Genomic DNA, 18,681 nt, shown 5'->3' with positions numbered 1-18,681 from the left:
TGGCTCTCCATTACCTTTCAACCATTTGCCACAGTTCATCTTCTGAACAAGGCAGGGGCAGAGTCTGCAAACGGCGTCCAATCACATCCCACACGTGTTCGATTGGTGACAGGTCAGGAGAGTACAGTGGCCAGGGAAGCAACTGCATACCTTGCAGAGCATATTGGCAGATGCGAGCACTGTGCGGTCGGGCGTTATCCTGCTGAAAAATTTCATTAAGCAGCCCCTGAAGGTAAGGGATTGCCACCGAATGCAGTACATTATCCAAGTATCGTTGGGCCATCATAGTGCCCTGAATACGAACTAGAGGTGACCTGGAATTGTAGGCAACAATGCCCCAAACCATTATGCCACGTTGTTGCCCAGTGGAGTGTTCCACAGTTACTGCTGGATTAGATCTGCCTCCACGTCGATGCCACACATGTATGCGACAACTGTCACTGGATAAATAGAAGCATGACTCATCTGAGAACACAACGTTTTGCCATTCTGTCATCCACATTGCTCCAGTCTGGCACCATTCTAAACATTGGCATCTATGCTGTGGGGTCAATGGCAGTCTTCTTAACGAGCACCGTGAGTGCAGGCCACGTTCAACCAATCGATGGGAAATTGTTCTGTTTGATACGGGAATATCCAAGGTATCTTGTACATGCTGCAGAATTGTGGTGCAAGTGATTTGCGTGACTGCCACAGCTTGTCGGCGGATGCGTTGATCCACACGTGCTGACATCACTTTGGCTGCACCTGCACCCCTCCTTCTTTGCCACAGCCGATGCACCGTTCTCGCATCCATGTGGGTATCAGCTGCGATTTGATGTAAGGACCAACCCGCTCTTCTCAGTCCGATCACCATACAACTCGTAAAATCGTCTATCTGCTGAGGTACCTTCATTGACGGTGGCCTGTCATTCTCTCCTATTACACATATCCTCTGGGACAAAAACAACTTTCTTCGATAATTCGTCTGGCAGAAATAATGACGCAAATATTGCCCATTCTGCATGTTCCTTCCCTTATATCTTACTTCATGTGTGTCAGAGAGCTGTGCATTTCACATCATTCGCATAACTCAGTGACGTGTGTCTACTCTAAAATTTGAATAAATTTCTGACCACTCCTTCTTGGTGTTGCATTTTCAATATCGAGCAGTGTATATTTCCCTTCTACTTCAGTATCTTTTTTTAAGACTCGAAAACTTTGAACAGAACAAATTTATTATGCAAATCAATAACCATCACTGATTGTCTACTTTCTTAGCCTGTATAGAAGACCAAAATCATTCAGAATCAAGGGTGGCCATCTTGGATAGGGCTCACTGTATCTATAAAGTATAATGTAAAACATATATAGATCTCCTATTTGAATCCTGTCATCTAAACTAAAACTAAACTCAGTGGCGTAACAGCCCTAATGGGCCAAGGCCTGCAGTGCCCAAAATCTGCTTTCTTAACTGTGGACCCCGGGAGCATAATGGCAGACTGCACATTGAGTTGAATAGTGTTAAACGAATGTCGCATACTGCGCATGCCCAGAAAAAAGTTGGCGTAATTATTATGTTGGCGCGATTTGAAAAGACGGTATATGGTAAATGTACCGCCATCTGATTGTAAACAAATCTAGCGTTTAAATCTTCGCAGAGTATAATGTAAATGTAAAGTAATTACTGTGTTAAAATACGATTTTTTCCTGTACTGCTTGAACAACTGGAAAGCTGAATGATACGATCAAGTATGAAGTCGATTGAAGAGTGCAAAAAATGGGTAAAGGAAATCAGCGTAAATACAAATGCCCAGCGCAAGAACTGCAAACCAAATGCTATTGCAAGATTGCTTTCAGGTATGTATTTTCCCATTTCAGTAAATTTGATATGTTATAAATGCAAGTATGTTTATGTACTATGTCACAGTACCATCTTTCTAAATACACATACAGTTCATTAGTTTTTTTTTTTTTTTTTTTACATTTCCTAAATTTCTATATATTGTAACATTAAGAAAAAAGTTTTAAGGAATGATTTGTTTCCTTCAGAGGAATATAGCAAGTGTTTGTAAATAACACTCAAGAGTTTTACAGTTACTTAATGCTGTTTACTTAATTCTTTGAAAAAAGGAAAAGAAAAAAAAAAAAAAAAAAAAAAAAAAAAAAAAACCGCCAACATACATTACCAAACTAGGAGAGAAAATCCAGTTTACATTACTGAATTGAAACATGTAAACAAATTAAATCTAAATAACGAATTATTATGAACATATGTTAAATGCACCGTTATCAGCAAATTAGCCTAAATTAAAATGAAACATATATTAATAAAAAAAGCAAATTCAATCAGTAAGGACGTTAAAATAACGAGTAAACAAAGTTCCATAATATTGCAATTGTAAACATCACTGAACCAGACTGGACAGCAACGGACATCATGAATAAGCTAATGTAAGGTTGCTTACGCGCCAATATTTCTCCCTGCGCCGAATGTACACCATCAAGCATGCGCAGTAAGCGAAATTCGCTTAACACTATCAACTCAATGTGCGGTCTGCCATTACGTGCTCCGGGATGCATAAGCATATGCCCTGAACAAGTGGTCAGCTTGGGTCGCAGGACCTCCAGTATTTATTTAGTCCCCAAGCGAACTTGGTACACATTTTATCGACCCAAGTGATGGACATCAAGGGATGGAAGGCTGAGTCGACCTTGCCTAGTCCGGGAATTAAACCCCAGACATGTGGTGCCGATGCACTAGCCACTGCGCAACCGGGCCTCGAATCCTGTTATCAGCTCTGTACAATGGTACTATATGTTGCCAAATTATATATAAAAACTGACTAAGATTTGATTTTTATTTTTTATTCCATTCTATGTGAAACTAGATTCAACTTGATGAAATCTCATTTTGTATTTTTAAATTTGAAATAAACCATTCAATTTCTACCACAACCACCTTGACTGGTATGATAAAAAGCACAGGCTGACAGACATGCAAAAATCGAGTGCTACTAACTTATTAGCACGGCCAAAGAAACATGCTGTCAGTGCCCAGAGTAAACAATTGAGAGGTGCAAAATTGCTAGAACAAAATGAGAAAAAAAATCGCAATGGAATTTCTAAATTAATTGAAAAATTCCTTGAAAAAATTCTAAAAAAGAATAAAACAATCTAATTTTATCTACTAATAACCACAAAATGTTCAAAGCACTACTCCAGTATTAGATAAATGCATCTGGAAACAAAAGCTGAAATATAATGGTTACAAAATACGAAACATTCATAGTAGTTTGAAAACTAAGGTTAGTATTTATAGGAAAATAAGCCAAAGAAGTTTGACTTCTACTTTTTCAATTATTTTTCAGACTATGATGTCTTTAAATACATAATAATATATTTATATAGTAAACACTTGTCAGACTTGCAGAATGCAATTTTGTGTATATGCATTCTCTTAACTATTTCCATTTATTTTACCCAACATAAAAATTTCAATTGTGTGCAGTACACTGGTGTGTTAAAAAATTTGTCTGAATTATACTCCTGATAACTGAATTTTAAATGAAAAGTTATTATAAGTATTTGTGTCAATTACTGAGGTACACTGTTGTTGGTTTTTCTCCCTCCCCACTTGTTTCTAAAAAACGTTAAAATATATATATATATCTTTTTTTTTTTTTTTTTTTTTTTTTTTTTTTAAGAATACACATACTGTAGTAGTGGCACAATATTTTACTTTGGCATAGTGTGGTCCAAAGGCTAAACCCATCCCTGTTAGAATGTTCTGTTCTTCATATCTTATAGATGCAATATCAACTGCTCCTCGTACAGCAGCCCAAATAGTATTATCAGTGATGAGACGGGTTAAATAACCAATAACTTCATTTTCCTAACAATGAATATTAGCCACTGGTTTAAAAGGAAAAAAAAAAATATCTTTTGAAAATCTTTGAAACAAAGAATAATCAGAAGCCTCTTCTTTAAGACAATTATTTCTTTATAAACTTAGACATTATATGAATGTAACAGAAGAAATCCTTCTCTTTTCAATATGGAATAAAAAGAAATAATTGAAAACTAATATTGAATATTTGTTTCGAAATACATTAAAATAATATAGTTCTTTTTTTAGCTTTCTTATGTTCTTTTTTAGCTTTCATAGTTCTTTTTTTAGCTTTCAATTCAGTTTGATAATGCAGCATTATAGTAATCTCATTGGCCCAAATACAAGACCACAATTTTTTCCTTGAAACATCCTTCATAAAATGAATAATGATGAAATCATTGACAGTGTTATAAATCCAGCATGAAAATTTTTACAGAGTCAAGATAATGATGTAGAAAAATCAAGGATACCATTTCATGTTTGATGATAATTTGATTTTAAAAGAAAAAAAACTGACCTACACAAGTAGCCTAACATTTAAAATATATATTAAGATATTTTATTATTTATTTTACTTATTACACTAGAGAAAATCTGGCATTTAAATAATTTAATTATTTTTCTTACAGAGCTCCAAAATATCAAACTCATATTTGCAAGGCTGACTTAAAATTTTTTTCTTCTTCTTACAAAATATCTTCAAACGTTTATAATTGTTCTACATTTGAGATCATCTTACACTGCAAGAAATATGATATTTATTTATTTTCCCCTATATGATAAAAAACAAAACATTATTAACCTTATTGGTAAGATTGAGATTGCAACATGACGAAATTAGAATTAGAAAACTAAACTGCTTTACAACATAAGTATGCTGAAATTAGTGCATACTATAAAAAAAAATTAATTGTTTCTAAAATAAGATTTATAGATAGAGTTATAAAAATATACAAGTATATACAGTAGAAAACCAAAAATCCATCAACCTAAAATCCCCAAAACCTTTCAGATATAAATAACAAAATTTGCAGTTAAAAAAATCATGAAATCACAAGACTTTTCAATTACTAATTTAGATTTCCAAGTCTACCTTTATAAATATATGGCACAATTTATGACCATATTCACTTTTTATTGAAACTAGGATTTGATAAAAACTACAGATAAAAAATTGCTTCTTTATGCAAAGACATAACATAAAATGAAGACATACGTTGTTTAAGAAAACTGCATTATGGACTGGATGACAAATCTGAATTAACTTAAAGCCCGTCAAATGGGTAATGATGAAATCATTTACAGTGCTTTAAATTGAACACAAAATTTTTTTGATCATGATGATGATACAGAAAAAACTAAAAAGACACTATTTAGTTATTGATGAAAAATTGAACTTAGGAGAAAAATATTTGAAAATTTTAGAAAAATAAGAATATGGAACGGATCAGGAAGTATATAATTTGCAAGGGGGGGGAGGGACTCACTAAAACAATCAAAACTTTTAAATAAAACTACTATAAAAGAGATATTTGAAAAACGCAAAAAGTTTTTTTTTAAATTTTATTTTACACACCTTTCATTTTGCTCTATGAAAATATCCAAAAAAGTTATTGCTCTTGAATGCTTTATTTAATTTGATACCATTTGCTCTGCTTTTTTCCGTTTAAATCTAATGATTCTTTCATGACCTGAAATTTGCAGAATTCTAAAATCTGCATAACCTCTGATCCCAAGCTGTGCATATTTCTGGTTTTTCTATTGTAATAGCATTTTTTTTAAAATTTAGAATTTTAAAACACATTACTCATTATGAAGATCACTAATGCATACTTACCACATGAGATTTTTCAAGTAATTGCTCCACATAACAAGCTTGATATAATGCTTCCATATGTGTTATGGCTGTTGCTTTTCGGGAAAATGCTATGTAAATTACAACTGTAACATTTAATCAAAGATTAATAAATTTTAAATAAATACATACAGATATATAATGTAAATTTTATACAGAATACTATTATACTATAGAATTTATACAGAATTATACTTAATCAGTGGATCATGGCCTAGTTAGTTTATCATACCATGGTGTTGTAATTATGATGAATAACATAGTACATGTTTTTAAACAAGGCAGCGAGATTTTTGTAACTGAATCTGTACCACTAAGATAACATGAAGAGACTTGTTTTTTAGATTTACATGCAGTTTCAACTAAATTAAATTTCATAAAATTGTTTAAACATTTGCAAAAATATTCTTATCCCACAATATCAGAGATTTTAGTTTGCAATGCAACTTTAAGTAGATTTACTTCCCAGCTGTAACAATTTATCAGTGCATTCTGTTTACATTCCGATCAGGCGCAAAGCTTTTGCTCATAGGTATTCTTAGGTATTTCATTCATAGGTATTTGGTATTCTATATTTTGGGCAAGTTTTGTGTGTGTGTGTGTGTGGCGGGGGGGGGGGATCTCCAAAATTAGCAACTAACAACAAACTAACAAAACACAAAATATTACAGAACAAAATTTAAGATTTAAACAAAACTGCTACTGAAAATTTCTATGAACAAATCTAGAATACTGTAGCATTCTACGGGTTCATGTATTCGGAGTGATTGATGACAACACTTGATGAAGAATCAAATGCAATTTATTTGTCAGTATTACACAGGATAGTTGCAAAGACGCATTACAATTGTTGAAAAATTATCATAAATACTCTGTTTTAATCGGAAACACAGCCTTCAGGCTCAGGCTATTGCAGTGAAGATAGCTTCAAAGAAAAGAACTAAAAAAACAGCATCCGACTCGAGACTTGATCAATTGCTCTTGAGCTAATCTCTGAACTCAAGACACTATTACTGAACTCAACATACTCTCGATACTCTCACTACTCCCCCACTCCACATACAGATAGAGTATATATATTTTTTTACCTGTCTTTGAAAACATTGTGGAGAAAACCAGTAAGAATTTGTTCTAGAAAGTTCCTATTCTATCTATGGCATGTTGCTAATTTTGCCGCCAAATGGGCAATTTCTTGACAAATCTGGCAAAGCTGCTTTTCCTTGCCACTTTCTGGTAACCCTAAAACTACTATGGAGAAGCTATATTACTGCAGCAGAGCATTTCGTAACAATACTATTATTAATTTAGAACGCAAACAACAAAAATCAGCGTTATATTTTCAAATTTTCACAGGACTAGTTTCAATGGTTTTACCGAACCATCATCCTCAGCTGCAAAAGTGCAAATGAACGAGATAAGATATAATGATTAGCTAAGATAAGATAAGAAAGCCTGGACAGGAGATAAGCTACTGGCACCATCTGTTGATGAAACCAGAACTAAAACATAATTTCTTTAAAGGCTGAAGGCAAAGATGAATTGGAATTAGTTTCGTTAACTAGAACAGAAAATTTTTTTTGAATGTGAAATGCTTCTAGAAAATCCAGTTCACCAATGGAAGATGTTTTTTGAATAATTTTGGCAGCAGAAAAATTGAAAGTGTGATTTTCGGACCAACAATGTTGGGCAACAGAAGACTTCTGTGCTTCCTCTTTTCTAACATATGCCTCATGTTCCTTAACGCAAAATGTTAAGGCTCTCTTAGTTTGGCCAATGTAAATTAAACCACACTGGCAAGGAATCCTGTAAATACCCCAGGAATTTATATCCAGAATGGGGTCCTTGAGTATGGAACTCAGAATTTTATTGATGGGAGAATAAATGACTCGAAAGTTAAATTTCTGTAAAATATGTGCTACTTTGTAGCTAATTGATGGAAAGAAGGGAATGACAGCAGAATTTTTATAATCTCCTAAAACAAGAGTGTGCCTTTTGGTGTGTTGAGATGAGAATTTTTTTAACTGCTTGATTAATAATGTTGGGTGAAAAACCCCTGTCAATAGCTATTGCTTTTAAATAATTTAGTTCTTCATCAAGGGATAGTTTGGAGGAGCAAACTTGAAGAGCATGGAAAACATAGGAATAAAATGAAGCTAACTTTTGTTTAGTCAGATGACATGATTTGAAGTTTGGTGGAAGGCAAACCGATGAAGGTTTATGGTAAACCGTAGTATTGAAATTGGATGTGTTATGTATGACTAGAATGTCAAGAAACGGAAGATAACTGCAAGTCTCAAGTTAAAAAATGAACTGAATAGCAGGATCAATGAAATTTATTGTTGAAAGAACTTTATTTAAATCATCTTTATTACCTTCAAATATTTACCTTCATAATAGATATAGATAGTATTGTTATGTACTATTATTATTACGTAACAATACTCTCCATATCTATTCTGAAAGTAGGTAAAGATAACACATGAAACCTTTATTCTAATAAAAAATATAATGATAAATTTTTTAATCAAATAATACTATCTTTCACTCATATACTAATAAATAATACTTCACTTAGTTATATAATTTTTATAATACACTTTATAAAGGATATGTATGATAGGCAATATATTAGAACGGTTGTTATAATAAAATAGTTAATGCATATGTTACTTTCCTTATTTTAAATTTTATTAAATTATTAAAGAAAAAAAAAACTTTGGCAGGCAGATTCATAATCTGCCCATGGCCCACAGTTTTGAGCCTTTTGTACACATTATACTTAATGACTTATAAAATACTGAAATCTGCTTATTAACTCCTTTGGGACCAAGTTGACCAATATAATAGAACATGGTGTTTATAGCTTTAACCCTTCGCGGCACAGTGTGCCCGGTCTGGATACACCTAAAAATTTCCTTCTGTACGCACAGAAAAATTGAATGAAAAAGGATTTATAGGTTACTATGTATAAGTTACTCAGAACCTTCTTTATTTATAGTATATGGCAGCTCAACACAAACCAGTTCATATATTTTAGCCATGTTTAGTTTTTTTAAAATGCTCATTTTTCAAAGAAATCTTCCAGATTTTGTTTAGGGTATAAAAGGAATTGTTTGAAAAGAAATTTCTATGTTATTTTTTTTTTTTTTTTTTGGCTGTACGCTAATCTCCTTATTCTATATTAGTTTTAAATTTTTACCTTGAAATCTTGCCTAAAATCAAATGGCGAACCTAGGTGTGCCCAGACCAGGCTCACTGATAATCTAGGACAACTGAGAGTCTGTATTCTTTGTTTCTCCGCATCTCATCGGTCAGTTCATTGATAACAATGCTCATTTCAGCACTCTTTTCGAAGCTCTATTCAATCAGTGTGCCCTCTTCGGGCACACCCAGAGAAATAAACAATAATTGCTATCTTCACAAAATTTTACTTGTGTACTCCTCTAGGCCTAATTAGACTGCCTACCCCCTTTTTTTTTTAATCAAAATTCCGACTTTAAAAGGTAGCGTGCCGGGAAGGGTTAAAATCATATACTGCATTTCATACATTCAGTATAACGAGCACAACTTCCCCCATCCTCATTTTTTAGCTGAAATAGACAAGGTGAATTATTAAACTGATGCCCTTGATAGTGTAATTGTTTATCACTTTCAAATGGCAAGTTCAGATAATTATTTCCAAAATTTCCTTTCCCTTTGTGAAACAAATGCAATCCTTTAGAAAATGGTCTGATTGCAAACAGACTACTGTTACAAACATTAAGTGGTTTTTTGAAAGAAAATTAGCACTAAGTATGTGAAACCCCATCTTTTTAAGTACCTTAAAGATATCTGAATACCAGTCTAAAAAAGGTTAAGTAATTACAGATTCATACAAGATAATACAAAATTTCTACACACAGGGTAGCATAATGAATTGTTATGTGCAACATACAAAGAAAATCATTGTTACTCTGTATAAAGACTTGCAATAATAATGATAAAATTATTTTAGAAAAATGCTTTTAGCAATGTAAATGAGCTGTTACATGCAATAAAAAAGGGGAAAAAATTACTTTACATATGGTAGACTTTGTGCAATTTTTTTAGATAATTTTATAGTAAATAATAAAATAATGAAATTTTTTTTATTAAAAATAGATCAAAACACAGTATTTTTAATTTTGACCATAAATGACAGAAATTATATTAAAAATATTGTGAATTAATAAAATATAAGAGTAATACATTTGTACAAAAGGGTCATAAGGGTGCTGGTAAAATAACTGAACAATAATACTTAATCAAAGCATAAAGGAACAACTATAAAAGGTGCTTTATAAAAGATCCAATAAAAGATCATTGACTGGTAGCTCAAGGTCAGTGTTATTACACAATCCAATGGGATTTACCTTTGCTACACATAAATATGAAAATTTTGATCCTGTTCTTTTGGTACATATAGAAAGCAGTGCTTCAAATTCTAATAGCCAAGTTTGTAAGTATAGATAAAATTTTTTATATATGAAGGTGGAATATTTTGTTGAGAAGGCATATGATGAATTGGGAGAAATGGTGACAGACACCGACAAAGGTCTGTCAGGGTTTAAAAATAAGAAAAGCCTTACATTAAGAATCTGGAAATTGTTTGAAGACGCTAGTGATGTACACGAACAATCGGGTCATGTTCAAAATCAAACCATAACAGATTCTCAGGACCATTATTTAGAAACAATGCTAAAAGAAATGGTTTGGTTTATTTAATTACGGCAAAGCACACTAGGGCTATCTGCCTAAGGGGAGGGATGCCTTTGTGGAGGACTTTCTAAGGGAAACTGTGTCAAATACACATTACACATGAGGAAAACCACGAAAACACCCATGCAGAGAGCCTGTTCGTGGGATTCGAGGGATTCCTAGGACTGAACTACCAGTGTTCAGCGACTTTACCGTTCAGCCACTAGTGGGCACTAAAAGAAATGGACATCAGCACAAATTGCAAGGCAGTTTCTTTGCCACACCTACAGGAACTTGACTACTCAGACATACCACCAGTGATGGGTTGTATAAAAGATGGTTGTATGCAGTGAAACATGATTAGTGTCCTACTAACATGGGCTACAAAATGCACCCAGTTGCAGTAGCTTAGAGATTATTGTGATTGGAGTAACATGGACTGGAGCTGAATTCTCTTTACTGAGGAGTCTCGTTTTTATTTAAAAAATGATTCCAGGCATAGTACAATGTGGTGAGAGTCTAATAAATCTCAAATATCCATGAAAGGCACTGGTACAAAGGTGCTGAATTATGTAATGGGCAACATCAATTTGAATGGCCGCACTGACTGTTTTCATTAGTGCAGCTGCAAATAGTGAAATATACAGATATCAAGTTCTCGATCCTCATGTCAAATTATTTAGGTGTGCAATTGCTAATGACAATGCTCATTCCCATTATGCTGCACTAATTCAAATGTTCTCCAGATTTAAATCTAATACAACATGCTTGGAATACATTAACATGAAAAGCATTATCACTGCATTGTCCACCTAGCATTCTCTAGGAGCTTCAAATTGCTGTTCATAATGAATACACCTTAGGAATCCATGGAACCAATTTAATAAATAGGAATGACATGCATTCTTTAACTTTTTATCTGTAAAAATTTGTAACACCAACTTCTCAACTTTATATCCCATTTACAGTGTTTTTATTGAATTTATCTTTTATGGACAATATAATGAGTAATGTAATTGAATTGAAGCAATTATGTATTCTGAAGATACATCAGGCATTACAAATAAAGATGGTTGTATGAGTCTCTTTATATGAGTTGCATGTTTTTAGCTGCAAAATCATTCAAGTTATATAAATTTTTATAGTTGTTCCTTTAAATTTTTCCCCTCAAATGTAATTAATAATTTACTTGCTTTTAGTTAACAAATAAGCTTAGCTAACAGAAAATTTTATCCTGACTTCTACCTTTATTGGGTTAAAATTTCTCATTTGTAATTGACCTGGTAGGTCAGTTACAAATGAGAAATTTTAACCCAGAAACAAACTCAGAAAAACTAAACAAACTCAGAAAGTATATAACCTGATATGTATTGTATCACACATATAAGGTAAAAAATATGTACAGCAAACTTTTGATTTTAATCAGTATTATCCCCTTATATTCTCCATTTTAATTTGGGTATTTCCCCTTACTGTCTTAAAATAGTAACTGCTTATACCACTTCAAACTGTGTCATTTCAAATTAATCCATATCATATGATCTTACGTAATGCTGCATAGCAGGTATACTTTAGCCTGAATGATACTGAGTGTCATTCAGGCTAAAGTCACTGTAATGACACTCGCGTGATACACAATTTAAGATTTTTATTGAAATCCAAACTTTTTTTAAGAACCAAAACCTTTGGACAATCTCCCAGCTTTCTTCTAAATTCATCACACTTTCTAGCTTGTTGCTTTTAACTAACATGTAATGGCTCACTTCTCTGCATCCTCCATAAAATGTAGCACACTCAAAATTAGGTACAAATTGCACCTATGATGATATGTGAATCAGAATATACATTTCAAGAATTACTTTACCCAGAAATAAATCATATTGTATCTAGGGCTATGTTTGTCTGCAGATTTCATCCTTTTACTTATGAAATTACACATTCTATATGCCAGCACCATCTATACCCTTGGCTATGATTATAACAGGGTTGCCATTCAAACAGGAGAATGAAATTCCCTTACTTTTCCAGGTATGTTTCGAGAAAATTCCAGTCTATTCGTGTAATGTACGTTGGCTGTGCTAAGAGGTAAATTAATTATGGTATTACTTGTATTGTGTAGCAAATTCACTTAATTATTCAATAAATCCCAGAGGACATTTATTCTTAATTATTTTTGGTACACTTTGTTTGATAATTTTGTTTACTTTTCCACTTAAGAAACTTAGTAAAATTTAAGATATATACATTGAATAACAATTGTACGTTTTATTTAATTATTACTCATTATCATCACCAGTTCAACATGAGGCTAATCCGGTTCTTATAAATCACAACGCAATGCTAAAAGTTAGGTTAGATTTTAGGTAAATTTAATTTGTGTGAGGTGTATTCTTAAAAGGCACCTTAACACTTGAAAACACAAATATAATTATAATAGGAGTTGTTTTCTCCACTGAAGATTGAGATTAGAATCTGCCCAATCTGGAATAAAATAAGGCTTTTTTTGCAGACATTCTGCAGCGAAATGAAAGAAAGAAATCTATTTAATGATATTTTTTTACTAAATTGAGGTATTTTATATTTATTACACAGCATACATAAGGAAAAAATATGTGCATTAAATTTCGTGATGTCATCATAGTGCCAGAATTAATTTCAGGATTATGCCAGAGAAAATTTCCTGAAATTTGGAAATATTATTTACTAATGATAAATAAATTTAGAGGGAAGAAGCAACATTAAATGATATGAATAACATAAAAATAAAGATAATTAGTACTTAAAAATTGAATTAGAATAATCAACGATATTTTAGCGAATATAGTTAGCCTAGATGACCGATTACTATTTTTTTATTTTACTGCAAAATGACAAGGTATTTATTAAAAAGAAAAGAAACAAAAAAAGATTTTGCGGTAAAATCCTAGTACACGGTACGGCTTTTGCATGATTTTGAAAATTGTTGCCAAGAATAAAATGACCCGTTCACTGCTCATCACCATGTCGCCAAATCCTGCTGTACCATACATGGAGATTATTTTAACCAAAGAACGTCTATGTAAAGAAGAAAATGTTCCATACGCGTAAATGCTATTATGCTGCTCGAAAGCGGAGGGAAAATTTGCCAAGGGATTTGACGACGGAACCTGGCGGCCAGAATTTCCCTCTCCACGATGTGTACAGGAAATTGAGAAACACGTGTTAAGAAGAAACGTTCTTTGACAAAAAAGAAAACTTCGAAAATCCGTTTCTAGATTATTGAGAAAAATTCAAGAAGAAACGTTTTATCAAAGAACTTTTTTTCTTGGATTTTTCGCAATAATTTTAAAAACGGATTTTCGTAGTTCCCCCCCCTCAAAATAACTAATCCATGAATTAATTTACTTGCGCCAAAAAATATTTTCTTTTCCTTTAGAGTTTAAAGAAATTTTAAACGATATTCATTTTATTAACTCTTGATAACGTGACCTTCGAACTTCGACACCGGTTTCGAACTTGGGCAGTTAGATATATCGCGCATGCACAGCTGTTTCCCTCTATGATGGAACGGAGCCACGTCTGTTGCAGAGAGGTTTTCCTTCTTTACAATACATATTTTTTGATTCTAACCTTCATGGTACCGTATACTACGATTAAACCCATTTTGTTCTATACGAGAATAGGTATTTTCTTTAGTTCATGCACTGAACATGCGATTCTCGAGGTTATTGGAAACCAAAAGTTGCGGGAAACTTGCTTTGCCTTTCTAAAAGCCAATCAAATTGGAGTTGAGAAAATTGGCTCTAGGCCAGCTGCCCGAATGACACTCGCGTGATACACAATTCACCAAAAAAGTGATCTCTTCCGACGTTGGCGCAAAACTCACCGTTTTTGGCGGGATCATTGTATGAAATTCCCTGACTTTTCCAGATTTTGACTACAACACTTAAATTCTCTGAATTTTTTGGTCAATTTCCGAATTCCTTGACTTTTTCCGGTTTTCCAGGTAGTGTGGTAACCCTGTTATAATTATTTGTGTCTTCTCTTCGATTCCTAAATTATTGCATATATACAAATATAGTATCACATACATACATACACTGCTCGACATTGAAAATGCAACACCAAGAAGGAGTGCTCAGAAATGTATGCAAATTTTAGAGTAGACGGACGTCACTGAGTTATGCAAATGATGTAAAACATGCAGCTCTCCGATGCACGTGAAGTAAGATACAGTCAAAAGTCGTTAATCCAGACTCGTCGGGACTTCGGCGATTCCGGATTATAGATCATGAGTTTAAATCTCGTAAGATGGCATGAAGAAATTCTAAAATTAAAAATATGAAACTGTAATTTATGAAATAAAGAACAATTATGATCTAAAGAGTATCAAAATTTACAAAAAAAAAAAAAAAAAAAAAAAAAAGCTTAATATTTATTTGTTTACTTTATTAAACATTTCTTTCAATATAAGTTGTTTAAGTTGCTTCGTTTTATGTGATAATATTTTCTCTTTAATTCTATAAACAAACATAATTTCTTGTTCAGTTACAAAGTTCCGCTGTTCAAGTCCCGTTAATTGCTGTGCCGAGAATACCGACTAACTTGTCAAACGAAATTTTTTCGTTTTCACTAACCTCTCTGTCACATTCTTCATGTCTTTATCCATTTTTTGCAGCAATTCCACTTTTTGTTTGTTGGACATCGAAACATACTTTCGTTTTGTAGATCCTATGGAAGTTCCAGCATCGGAAATTCTATTTGACATAATCGAAAGTTCAAGTTTACTTTTATAAAATTGCTCTTACAGTCTGCAAAAAATAATAAGCGGGATCCAATTTGAAGATTAAGGAACAATGCAATCATTAACTGAAATAGATAATTTTAGCTTATACCGTCCGTTATACATTAAACGCGCAGGCGAAAACGTATTCTACACTTGTGCACACGCATATGCGCAGTAGTCAAGGTCTTACGCGCACATGTGCGCATGTAACGCCTGTGCATGTAACGCCTGTGCGCATGTGCCAACGCGGCGCATTCGCAGAAAGTTTTTAGCTTTGAGGTCCAGATTATAGATCATTCCGGATTATGGGTGTTCGAATTAACGACTTTTGACTGTATAAAGGAAAGAAGGTGCAGAGTGAGAAATATTCGTGTTGTTATTTCTGCCAGACGAATTATCGAAGAAAGTTAGTTTTTGTCCCGGAGGATACGTGGAATAGGGAGAGAATGCCAGGCCGCCATCAACGAAGGCACTTCCAGCAGATAGACGATTTTACAAGGGATACGGTGATCGGACTGAGAAGGGCGGGTTGGTCCTTACGAGCCCTAGTGGATGCGAGCACAGAGCATTGGCTATGGCGAATATGGTTGAAACAAGGAAATGTGGGAAGAAGGAGGGGTGCAGGTGCAGCCAGAGTGATGTCAGCACGTGTGGATCAACGCAGCCTCCGACAAGCTGTGGCAGTCACGCAAGTCACTTGCACCACAATTCTGCAGCATGTGCAAGATACCTTGGATATTCCCGTGTCAAACAGAACCATTTCCCGTCGATTGGTTGAACGTGGCCTGCACTCAGGGTGCCTATTAAGAAGACTGCCATTGACCCCACAGCATAGATGCCAATGTTTAGAATGGTGCCAGACTGGAGCAATGTGGATGACAGAATGGCAAAACGTTGTGTTCTCAGATGAGTCTTGCTTCTGTTTATCCAGTGACAGTCGTCGCATACGTGTGTGGCATCGACGTGGAGGCAGATCTAATCCGGCAGTAACTGTGGAACACTCCACTGGGCAACAACGTGGCATAATGGTTTGGGGCATTATTGCCTACAATTCCACGTCACCTCTAGTTCGTATTCAGGGCACTATGATGGCCCAACGATACTTGGGTAATGTACTGCGGTCGGTGGCAATCCCTTACCTTCAGGGGCTGCTTAATGAAATTTTTCAGCAGGATAACGCCCGACCACGCAGTGCTCGCATCTGCCAATATGCTCTGCAAGGTATGAAGTTGCTTCCCTGGCCACTGTACTCTCCTGACCTGTCACCAATCGAACACGTGTGGGATGTGATTGGATGCCGTTTGCAGACTCTGCCCCTGCCTCGTTCAGAAGACTAACTGCGGCAAATGGTTGAAAGGAAATGGAGAGCCATCCCTCAGGACACCATCTACACTCTTATTGACGTGTTTCTTCATGCATCGCTGCCCGCGGTGGTCCTACATCCTACTGAGTCGACGCCGTTCTCTAGTATTCTGACTATCATTTTGAAATACAGATCACTTATTGCTGCTTGCTGTCTCTGTCTTTTTTCCAAATTTCATCACTTTCTGACCACTCCTTCTTGGTGTTGCATTTTCAATGTTGAGCAGTGTACATATTGAGTTGAATATTCGCTCTTGAACATTTCATGACAAAGACTGAACAACATTCCAGGAAGTTGCTTCCAAAAGGCATTTTTTGCTTTGTCAAAGGTAATCCCCCCTTGATGCTGAATATGATATAAAAAGTGCTGCATTATGGTATTCCAATTTCCATTATTACATTTAAGCAATATGCTATATATCAAGTTTAGTAAATTGCTTAATTTCTTCAGCTAGTTATTTTGAACATGATATAAATTCTTATAAAGTATTTAAAAAAAATCATAAAAAAAGTTTCACACAGTTTTCAGCTTCTATCATTTTTATTCAATATCAATTAAATGAGCTTAAAGATATAACAGATCATAATACATTAGACAGACTAGACAAACTATACAATGGAAACCAAAAAATGTTTTTGAGAGTTATTTTCAAAGTATTTTAATAAAGCAGTTACTCCCTTTCCCCAATCTGTGTTAATGATATTCTGAAATTTAAAACAAATTTATTGCTGGAGATTACTGATAAAAAATTTCAAACAAAATCACATTATATGGTATTAATAACTCATTAATACATCAATGCCCATTAATCAGTATCAATTCCTCACACTAACTGAATACTACAAATGTTGAACTAACAAAGTTTCTTAGTAATTGTAATCAATAACATGCTTTGGAGGATAAGAGGGAACTATTTTTTAGAACACAGTTAAAATATAATAGTAAGTACGACTTGCTTAAAATAAGTGCATTTCAGGAGATATAGAAAAATTATTTAAAAAAATTGTAATATTTTAACAGTGATAGATTATAGGCATACATCTAACTATGCATAGATTTAAAAATAAAACAGAACCTATTTATCTGAAGTAACTAGAGTGGAGCTATTTCTGACTGTCCTTTCTTAGGGGGAAGGTAGAATCTATGAATAGGTTTTCATTTAAAAAAAAGTGGAAACTGCTCATAAGCAAATTATTTTTAACAATAAAGTTATCTTTTAATAGATTATATGCATAATAAATATCCTAATTTCTATTTCAAACTTTCTACTAGGTATGTACAAATGCTTTATTAGTTTTTTAGTTGAAAAGAAAGGCAGATAACACAAAATTAAAATATCTAAAATTCTATAATTGTCAGCGTTCTGAGTTTAATTTTTTATCATCTGTATGGCAATAGTTTAGCATACACTGATAAAATACCTGAATTTTAGAGTAAAAAATATCTTTTAATGCTGTTTTTGCATCCTTATATTACTATGAAACGCTCGGGGAGAGAAAGTGTCCTGTAATGCTTGCATGAGATAGTACTTCATCAGGACAAAGCTAAGAGAATATCCTATGTAGTAATACTCTCCAACCTAGTCCAGCAATTTTTTCTGAGTAACTAAAATAGCATTATAAGGTTTTTCTCCTCAGGGTTGCCACTCAAACAGGAGAATGAAATTCCCTGACTTTTCCAGGTTTTCCAGGTGTGTTTCAAGAAAATTCCAGTCCATCCGCGTAATGTACGTTGGCTGTGCTAAGAGGTAAATTAATTATGGTATTACTTGTATTGTGTAGCAAATTCACTTAATTATTCAATAAATCCCAGAGGACATTTATTCTTAATTATTCTTGGTATACTTTGTTTGATAATTTTGTTTAGTTTTCCACTTAAGAAACTTAATAAAATTTAAGATATATACATTGGATAACAAATGTATCTTTTATTTAATTATTACTCATGATCATCACCAGTTCAACACGACGCTAATCCGGTCCTTATAAATCACAACGCAATGCTAAATAGTTAGGTTAGATTTTAGGTAAATTTAATTTGCGTGAGGTATGTTCTTAAAAAGCACCTTAACACTTGAAAGCACAAATATAATTATAATAGTTGTTGTTTTC

The 18,681-nt window shown here is 33.7% G+C and overlaps 1 protein-coding gene across 1 annotated transcript in view; it reads right to left on the bottom strand.

Moving 5' to 3' along the window:
- Window positions 1–3,187: 3,187 nt before the first annotated feature.
- LOC118186219 (RUS family member 1) overlaps window positions 3,188–18,681 on the bottom strand; it is a 52,724-nt gene continuing 37,230 nt past the window's right edge. Inside the window, exons 10-12 of the mRNA XM_085810275.1 lie at window positions 5,709–5,812; window positions 3,698–3,874; window positions 3,188–3,220 (exon numbers count right to left, since the gene is read on the bottom strand). Coding sequence (XP_085666401.1) covers window positions 3,188–3,220; window positions 3,698–3,874; window positions 5,709–5,812 — 314 coding nt within the window. The remainder of the gene's footprint in view (window positions 3,221–3,697; window positions 3,875–5,708; window positions 5,813–18,681) is intronic.

This window comes from Stegodyphus dumicola, chromosome 2 (assembly GCF_044657685.1).
Source record: "Stegodyphus dumicola isolate Sdum_Otavi_A_Nest chromosome 2, ASM4465768v1".
Lineage (NCBI taxonomy): Eukaryota > Metazoa > Arthropoda > Arachnida > Araneae > Eresidae > Stegodyphus > Stegodyphus dumicola.
Note: the sequence above shows the minus strand (reverse complement) of the source record. Positions and strands in the feature narration are given on the sequence as shown.